Source organism: Penaeus vannamei, chromosome 43, assembly GCF_042767895.1.
Source record: "Penaeus vannamei isolate JL-2024 chromosome 43, ASM4276789v1, whole genome shotgun sequence".
Classification (NCBI taxonomy): domain Eukaryota; kingdom Metazoa; phylum Arthropoda; class Malacostraca; order Decapoda; family Penaeidae; genus Penaeus; species Penaeus vannamei.
Window position 1 is genome coordinate 24,843,437 of NC_091591.1, and position 9,801 is coordinate 24,853,237.

General features: G+C 45.8%; 1 protein-coding gene across 1 annotated transcript in view; it reads left to right on the forward strand.

Annotated features, from left to right (window-relative positions):
• Positions 1 to 9,432, forward strand: part of Ae2 (Anion exchanger 2) — a gene marked incomplete in the record, with an annotated part of 213,205 nt that extends 203,773 nt beyond the window's left edge. The window contains 11 exon segments of the mRNA XM_070119078.1: positions 2,424 to 2,627; positions 2,854 to 3,163; positions 3,406 to 3,642; positions 3,906 to 4,054; positions 4,343 to 4,599; positions 5,113 to 5,296; positions 5,496 to 5,752; positions 6,159 to 6,373; positions 6,546 to 6,754; positions 6,923 to 7,096; positions 7,419 to 9,432. Coding sequence (XP_069975179.1) covers positions 2,424 to 2,627; positions 2,854 to 3,163; positions 3,406 to 3,642; positions 3,906 to 4,054; positions 4,343 to 4,599; positions 5,113 to 5,296; positions 5,496 to 5,752; positions 6,159 to 6,373; positions 6,546 to 6,754; positions 6,923 to 7,096; positions 7,419 to 7,529 — 2,307 coding nt within the window.
• Positions 9,433 to 9,801: the final 369 nt, after the last annotated feature.

The window sequence follows — 9,801 nt, forward strand, 5'->3', positions numbered from 1 at the left end:
TACATCTCTCTCTCTCTCTCTCTCTCTCTCTCTCCTCTCTCTCATCTCCTCTCTCTCTCTCCTCTCTCTCTCTCTCTCTCTCTCTCTCTCTCTCTCTCTCTCTCTCTCTCTCTCTCTCTCTCTCTCTCTCTCTCTCCTCTCTCCCCTCCCTACCACCCACCTTCCCTCCTCCCTCCTCCCTCTCCCCTCCCTTATCCCCTCGCCCCTTCCTTCCCTTTCACTCATGCCCCTCCCTCACCCCTTCCCCTCGTCCCCTCCTTCCTCACGCCTTCCCCTCGTCCCCTCCTCCCTCGCCCCCTCCTCCCTCTTCCCCTCCATCCTCACCCTCCCCTCGCCCTCTCCTTCCTCACCCCCTCCCCTCACCCCTTCCCTCACCCCCTCCCCTCGCCCCCTCTCTCTGTCGCTGCGGGCGTAGCGTCGTGTTGCGGTGAGGAAACTCGGTAACGGCGAGCGTGGTGATGATGATGATGATGGCGGCTGCCGTGGCGATGGTGCCAGTCGTGTCACTGCCATGTCCACGATGCTCACGAGGCGTAAACGTGGCGAGGTGAGTGAACCCGAGACACTGGGTGAGAAAACGATGTTCAGATGTTCAGACTCGATGTGAACACGACAGAGAGGCTCACGCGCGCACGTGCAGGCCCGCGCATTCCTCCCAAGGCGAGGCGAGGAGAGGAGAGGAGAGCGACGCGGGCTGTCATAAAACTGTTGCCTAATTGAATGTGTGTGTGTCTGTGTGCGTGTGTGTGTGTGAGAGAGAGAGAGACATGCAAGCTTCATAACACTGCGAGTTCTTTAATTGGACATGCAAAATACTTGAGCAAACGGGCTCCGAAAATAGGCAAGATGTCCGCGAAGAAAAACACTCGCCTATGCATACAAACAAAATATTTAGCTCCTCCGCTTCAGACTTTTGTTGTTGTTTTTTCTCTCTATTTTTTGTTTGATGTTTGCGTAGGGAAGGAATGGACAGAGGGATATGAAGAGAGGATGAGTGGATTGGATTAAAGGTTATTCTGTATTTAGGTGAACACAGAAAGATGGGAGAAGAAGAACGTTTATGAATGAATGGTGTTCTGTTTAGACAAGTGCATAGAGATAGGAAGACACTCTCACGTACAAACACAGGTACAAACACACGTACACACACGTACACACACATACATACAAACATATATGTACATACACATATGTATACACACATAAACACACATACGCACACATACATGTATACACACACAAACACACATACGCACACATACATGTATACACACACAAACACACATACGCACACATACATGCACACATACAAACACATACAGAGAGAGAGAGCACGAAAGATCGCTAAGTCTCGGGTAGTTGAGCTCAAGGTTGTGTTGTGTTGTATAAGACGGGCAAGTTTGAAAGTGCAACTCCTGCCCGGGGATGTGTGCTATTTCTCTTGATCTCACGCACTCTCAGCCTCTCACACACGCACTTCCTCGCTCTTAGCCTCTCGCACACGCACTTCCTCGCTCTCAGCCTCTCACTACACGCACTTCCTCACTCTCAGCCTCTCACACACGCACTTCCTCGCTCTCGGCCTCTCACTACACGCACTTCCTCACTCTCAGCCTCTCACTACACGCACTTCCTCACTCTCAGCCTCTCACACACGCACTTCCTCACTCTCAGCCTCTCACACACGCACTTCCTCACTCTCAGCCTCTCACTACACGCACTTCCTCACTCTCAGCCTCTCACACACGCACTTGCTCACTCTCAGCCTCTCACTACACGCACTTGCTCACTCTCAGCCTCTCACATACGCACTTCCTCACTCTCAGCCTCTCACACACGCACTTCCTCACTCTCAGCCTCTCACACACGCACTTCCTTACTCTCAGCCTCTCACACACGCACTTCCTAGCTCTTTATTTCTCCCGGGGAATCAATTCAGTTCCAGGTTCTGCCCTTGATGGTGGGTCTTTGTGGTGGAAGAATTAGAGGTAAAGGAGGAGCCCATACACTCACTCTCTCTCTCTCTCTCACTCACTCACTCACTCACTCACTCACTCACTCACTCACTCACTCACTCACTCACTCACTCTCTCTCTCTCTCTCTCTCTCTCTCTCTCTCTCTCTCTCTCTCTCTCTCTCTCTCTCTCTCTCTCTCAGGATTTTTTGGTTGCCGGTTTGGATTTGTTTGACTGATTCTTAAGATAAATACTGGCAATGGGAGCTACGGTTCACCACGGTTTCTGTGCACTTTCGTCGTCTCGCGCAGTTACCTAGGTCGACATTCGCCTCGTTTGCGCGCTCGGCAGACCTTCCCGCCGCCTCCGCCCCCCCCCCCCACACTCCCCGTCTCTCCCGCCGGGTTCCTGACGCAGCTCCGGTCGCAGCCGCCTTTCAGAGGTTCACGTCCTTTCCGTTCGTTGCAGATCGACATCGAGGGCGAAGCCCAGCCGAAGGACAAGGGCGGCTCGAAGGATGACCTGCGCAGGAATAACAAGGACTTGCTCAAGAAGATCCCCGAGGGCGCCGAGGCCACGGCTGTGCTGGTGGGCGCCGTAGACTTCCTCAAGCAGCCTACCATCGCCTTCGTCAGGCTGGCTGAGGGCGTCATGATGGACAACCTGGTGGAGGTGAGCATTTCCCTTCTCTGTTTTAAGATTTTCTTTATCTTCCTTTTGGCGGCCTATCTCGTGTCCCGTCCAGGAAGGCCCGCGCTCTCGCTCTCGTGGAGTCCGAGAAGAAGAGCGCGGGGAACAGTTCTAGAATCCTTAACAGCTCTTATTCTGAATTATCTTCGCTCGCGCCCGCCACTCGGGGCGCCGCCCTTCTCCACTGACACCCCCCCTCTTCCCCCAGGTGCCCATCCCCGTGCGCTTCATGTTCGTGCTGCTGGGCCCCTTCCACGGCGAGATGGACTACCACGAGGTGGGGCGCTCCATCTCCACCCTCATGTCCGACAAGGGCTTCCACGAGGTGGCCTACCGCGCCCACTCGCGCGGCCAGCTGCTCTCGGCCATCAACGAGTTCCTGAACGCCTCCATCGTGCTGCCGCCCTCCGACTGGAACAACAAGGACCTGGTGCCCATCGACGACATCCGCGCCAAGGCCAACCAGATCATGAAGAAGAAGGAGAGCCTCCGCTCCAAGCGCAAGCAGACGGAGACCGGTAAGGCGCCACCCCGGGCTTCCTTCCTTGGGGCCTCACGGGGCTGGCTGAGGCTCGCTTGCATTTGTCTTACCCCTCCTTTGCGGCATAACTATAAACCTACTGATTCAGTGAGTATATATTTTCATATCCCTTATCATCTGAGAGTAACGCAGCTGCATTTCTCGCTCTGCGGCAATTTCGCTCTCCCTCCACCCCGCCCACACCCTGGTCGCGCCCACTGACACGCCCTCCCTCCCCAGCGGCCGTGACCCCGGCCTCCGCAGGCGATGGCGACGGCGGGAAGAAGAGGCCTCCTCCGAGGGATCCTCTCATCCGCACCGGGAAGCCCTTCTTCGGCGTCCTGCAGGACCTCAAGACCCGCTACCCGCTCTACCTGTCCGACATCAAGGACGGCCTCAGCGGGCAGGTGCTGGCGGCCGCCATCTTCATCTTCTTCGCCGCGCTCTCCGCCGCCATCACCTTCGGCGGCATCTACGGTGAGTCGGCGCGCGCCCTTGGCTGTCCATTCTGGCTGTGTGATTGGTTTTGCTCTCTTTTTGAAAACTCGTATCCAAAATTAAACCTAAATATCTCAGCTAATCAAGTTTTATGTTGTCGTTGGTTGGTTGTGGTGGAGCTGTAGTTTTAATTTTGATTGCATTCGTGCTGCTCTTCCTTCTCTCTCCGAGTTCCTCTTTATCCTTCCTTCTTCCCTTCCCCTCACCGAACGGCCTCTAACCGCGCCCCTTCCGCCCGCCAGGCGACCGTATGAACAACTACATCGGCGTGGGCGAGACGCTGCTCATGTCCTCCGTCAACGGCATCATCTTCGCCCTGTTCGCCGCCCAGCCGCTGCTCATCGTGGGCGCCACGGGCCCGCTCATGATCTTCGACATGAGTCTGTACTCGGTAAGAGGAGGAGTTTTATCTTTCAGGAGATTCATTGAATAGGATTCATCGTCTCGGGGCCGTTTTCTGATTGTAAATGTTTCCTTCCCAAGAAATATCTCGTACTCGGAATTTATGATCATAGTAAGAATTTTACGGCAACATATGGCAGTATTTCTAAATATATACGATTTTTTCCTTCGTTCCTTTTCAAAATTATATATATATTTTTGAATTGCATTTTACTTCCGTTGACACATCTCCCCATTCCTTTCTTCATACTCACTTGTATCCGCCTCCCACGCCCAGTTCTGCCAGTCGTATGAGATCGACTTCCTGGCCACGCGAGTGTGGGTGGGAATATGGATGACTGTGACCGCCGTCCTTGTCACCGCCTTCGAGGCCGTGGCCATCGTCAAGAAGTTCACCCGCTTCACCGAGGAGATCTTTTCGACGCTGGTGTGCCTCATTTTCATCTACGGCGCCTTCGAGAAGCTGGCCGAGATCTTCGTCCATCACCCGCTGCAGTCCAAGTACGGCTTCAAGGACATCAACGGCTCGGAAATGTAAGTCGACGGCGTTGGGCCTCTCTCTCGCTCTTCTCTTTCTTTCTTTTTTCTCTCTCTCTATTCAGCTAGCTGTATATCTATCCGTCTGTCTATATATTTATCTCAATTGCTGTCCATCTCTTTCTCTTTCTTTCCCCCTCCCCCACTCTCTCCTTCTATCTCTCTTCTCTCCCACTCTCTCCTTCTATCTCTCTCTTTCTCTCCCCATCTCACTCACTCTCTCCCTCCCCCTCCCCCTCCCCCGTCCTCTCCCTCCCTTCCTTCCTTCCTCCCTCCTCCCTCCTACCTCCTCCCCTCCCCTCCCCACCCCTCCCCTCCTCCCTCCTGCCTCCTCCCCTCCCCTCCCCTCCCCTCCCCTCCCCTCCCCTCCCCTCCCTCCCTCCCTCCCTCCCTCCCTCCCTCCCTCCCTCCCTCCCTCATTTCTATTTCTCACCACTATATAGTATAAGAATATTAAAGTCCATGTGGCCCCTTGAATGCTCTCAACTCACCAGCCTCTTCCTCTTGCAGTGCATCTGGCATCATCATCAATGGATCCCTCTATAACGCAACCAACATGGAAGACGAGGACGTGACAGCCATCGAACCAGCTCAGCCCAACACTGCTCTCCTCTCCATGATTCTGATGATCAGCACCTTCCTCATTGCCTTCAAGCTCAAACATTTCCGTAACTCCAAGTTCCTCGGCAGAAGTGTGAGTGCCTTTGTCTTGGCTTCATTTGTTAGGTTCTCTATGTGATACATCACAATGACTATTGCTTTGTTAGTATGAACTGTTTGTTGTGTTCATCTTCAGCATTTTTATTGGTTAAAAATACTTTTTACTTGCAATAGCTTCTGTTGATTTACCACTGCATAAACTTATTCATGCATTTGCTCTCTTCACTTTCCAGGTACGTCGTGCTCTTGGTGACTTTGGTGTGCCCATCTCCATTGTCCTCATGGTCACCCTGGACTACCTCATCCATGACACCTACACCGACAAGCTCACCATGCCCGAAGGTCTCAGCCCATCCAACCCAGAAATCAGAGGATGGATGATCAACCCCATGGGTGTCACCAAGGCACTGCCCATCTGGGTCATCTTCCTTGCTGCTCCTGCTTCCCTCCTCCTCTTCTGCCTCGTATTCCTGGAAGAGAACATCTGCCAGTAAGTCTGCAGGAAGTTTGCAAGGAAAATTGGTGATGATGGAGGGGAGTAGAGAAGGGAGGGGGGATTGGAGTTGCTGGTGTGAAAGGAAGGGGGGACATAGAGACTTTCTTTTGTATCTTGCAATCTGGCAAATATATTTAGACAATAAATATATTGACAAAGGATAGGCCATGATCATATATTTGTCTTGTTATGATTTATTAATAATGCACTCAAATAGAAAAGTAGATATTAGATCTTTATTACAAAACCAGCATACAAAATAAGCAAAACAGTCTTTTATAAGCCACAATCCTTTGAAACAAACGTAAAATGTGTGTTTGCTCATTCCATATAGACAATAAAAGGTCAGCATATCTTCCACAAAACCTGATCATATTTTTTACTCTTTCTTCACCTCTAGCCTTATCTTGAGCAAGCCTGAGAAGAACATGGTAAAGGGAACAGGTTTCCATTGGGATCTGATCCTCTCCGGTTTCATCAATTTTGTGTCTGGGCTCTTTGGTGCTCCCTTCATGGGCCCGGCCTGCGTGAGAACTGTGTCCCACACCTCTGCTCTCACCGTCATGAGCTCAACCCATGCCCCTGGAGAGTCTCCTAAGATTGTGGGCGTTCTTGGTAAGATCTATTTTCCTTTTTTCTTTTCCTTTTTCATGATTGGCATATAGTTGGGTAGTGAAGTACTTTTATTTCATGAGTTGCATATATAATATTACTTAAAATATACTATCAGTTTGACTTATTAAAGGGTAAATTGTAGAAAATAAGAATTTGTTCTTTGCCTTTACAGAGCAGCGAGTTAGTGCCGTCATTGTGTCAGTCTTGGTGGGACTGTCAGTGTTCCTGACAGCAGCTCTTAACCTTGTACCAAAGTCTGTGCTGCTAGGTATCTTCCTGTACATGGGTATCTCTGCCACAGCTGGTATTCAGTTCCTCGAGCGCACAATTCTTTTCCTCATGCCAGTCAAGCACCATCCTAATGTAGCTTATGTGAAGAAAGTGAGTATTTGCAGAAGAGCCTTGCTTTTTTGTTATAAAGACTTCATCCCACGCTTTGATGTGGTGTTCTATTGTTTATTGCTCATTTTTGAAATGTATATATTAATTGATTTTTCCCTTTTTTTTTTCAAATGAATGTGGATCATAAATATCTTGATACCTTTTCAGGTGCGCACATGGAAGATGCATGCTTACACCGGCATCCAGCTCCTTATGTTGGTAATCCTATGGATTGTAAAGCAGTCTCCTGCTGCTCTCTGCTTCCCATTCGTGCTCATGTGCCTCATTCCCATTAGATTGTACCTTCTTCCCTATGCATTCAGTGGAGTTGAGCTCAATGCAGTAAGTTTCATATATTGTTTTTATTTTCTTATTTACATTTGATCTGCAAAATTTTTCTTGGTAAAAAATGTTAACCAGATGTAATTGCTCAAATGTTTTTTAAAGTTAGTTGATAAATCATACACCTATTAGAAGACTAAAGTTTACAAAAAAGACAGAATATATATGTATTGATAAGATAAGAGGCCCTTAGCCCTTCTTACTTTGTTGCTTTCTTGATTTTTACATATATTATTCTGAACACAAGGATTAGGAGTAATGATTGTTTAGTTTTTTTTATAATCTCCCCATAAATGTTTTTAACCTTGCCCATTGTCTCCAGCTTGACGGAACTGAGGCCACAGCCACAGCAAACAACGATGATGATGAGCCTGACTTCTTCGAGGAAGCTCACGATTTGCCGACATACATTGACCATCACCACCAGAACTGAAGGCCGCCCCCTCCCTTGCACAGAAGATCATCTCAGTTCTGCAGTAGATCTGTTCAAAGGAAAGAAAAACAACACAAACTGGTTATGTTTAAGTAGGCTTTTATCTTTTAGAAAAGGAAGAATTTGTTTTCTTTCTCATTTTAAATTTAAATTTCTCCATGTAGATATCCTCAAAATTTTACTCTGAGTCTTTTAAAGTGGATTTCTTATTCCTGAAAACTGGAAAGTAATTGGTGAATTTATCACTGGTACTTACAGGTAATAAACAATTGTTGAGGATTTAGACAAACAGCCATGATTCAGTGTAATTTTTATGGCTTTTTAGTCAGTTGTCTAGGTTTTATCATCATTAATTGTTGATGGAATGACAATATATATTCAAAGGAGGATCTGAACATGCTGTGCATGATGAATTTATTGTCCTCTCATGAAGGAGAAATATCACTTAGGGAGATTGATTGTTTTGCTGCTTTCAGTACAATAGTCATCTCTTTTTTTACACTTGTAGAGAAAATTGGACTGAAGTTCAACATGTAATTATTTCTATCCAAGTAATTCAAGTTTATTTAACAGAATTTTACTTTTAAAGCTTATTATTCTTAGCTGGAGTATTTTAAGTCACTTAACCAGACCCAGTGATGGATCTGTTCACAGTTGTGAAGGAACAGTACAAGACTTTTATCATTCCACAATATGGTGCTGAATAAACACATAGGTGCTTTAGTAAAACATCTTTTCTGTGAGGAAGAGGCTGTAAGCTGTTTAGATGCTCCGTCCATCAGTATTTAAGGTGAAGATATTTTTTTTCCGAATGAAAAGCAATTTGCTCAAGTTAGTTGGTTTTGCAGAAAAAATTATAGGATGTTCCATTAAAGTTGAAAGGCAGATTGTATTAGATATTTATGTGATATGATTATATAGTTTTTATTATTATTAATGATAATCTAGCATATGTAGGGTTTATGCAAGTACAGTACTCTGATCCTGTTGTAAGGCCCCAAACTGCAGCTGTTTAGTGAATCCATTTAGACACCAAATAGCGACCAAGAGCACAGCCTAACTCTCCATTGCTCTTACTTGTTCTTTTGTGTCTAGCAGAGGCATTGGCTTGCAAAAATTTTATCTGCAGAATCTGGTATCCAGGGAGGCTGGGACTGTTGTGGGTCATTTTATTTATCTTTTTTCTTCTTTTTTGAGACCTGACGTTCCTATCTATTAGTAATATATCACTCAAGTGTTGGCTTCAAGACACCTATAACTATGTAATTGTAGTTGTTATTGTGTTGTGGACTGTAAATGCATTGCTATTAGTTTATCACATTTCCATGTGCCAAATTGATTAATGTGTTTTCATTATCTTTTTTATGGATTTTGATTTGAAGAACAATTTTGACCAAAAGGTAATCAATCGTGGATTCGATAATTGCAGTGAGATTCTTCAAGTTGATGTGCCTGGTTTATTTTTCATCATTTTGTACATTCATGCCGTACCGATTAGCATGTTTCATTTACTTCTGTTCTTATTTTATAAATATGTATCAGCTGCCATAGCTTCCTTCGTATCTAGTTTGAGTTCTCCATTTTCATCACACTTTCTGTGGTTATTTTATTTATAGCTAACAATTAAACAAGCTCCGTTCCACAGGAACAATGGGCTTTTTTTAACCAGCAGAATTTTGTGATGAAAATGCTCCAACTATTGGGAGTAAATCTGTGATTTGAAATGGAGAGTATCCAATATGTGTGTGTAAATAGTACATAACTTTTTGATGTATACCATGTTTGTCCAGACTGTCTTTACATTATAGTGTTGCCTCTATAGATGTCTGTATATAGATATATATATTAATGTGAGATATTTTATCTCAACAAAAGGTATAATAAATATTACAGGTGAAAAAAACCATGTATCATTTCCCCAATTCATCTTGTCAATTTCTATCCTTTACAAGAAAGAAAAATATAGCATATTTGCTTTATTCTATCTCACTTACTAAATAAGAATGAAATTACAGCTATTGCACATAATTTGTCTAAAAAGTAACAAATAACTATTTCCTTGACAAAGAAAGTACAAGCAAAATAATATCATCTTTATCTTTGGTACAAAATGCAAGATAATTACATATGCAATAGTATATAGATTATATTTATACATTTTACATTTACATAGATAGACAGACTGATAATTATATATTTACATGAATATATGCACACACAAAAAAATGCACAGCCAGCCCTATTCTGTCTGATATGGTTAATTTGATTCCAT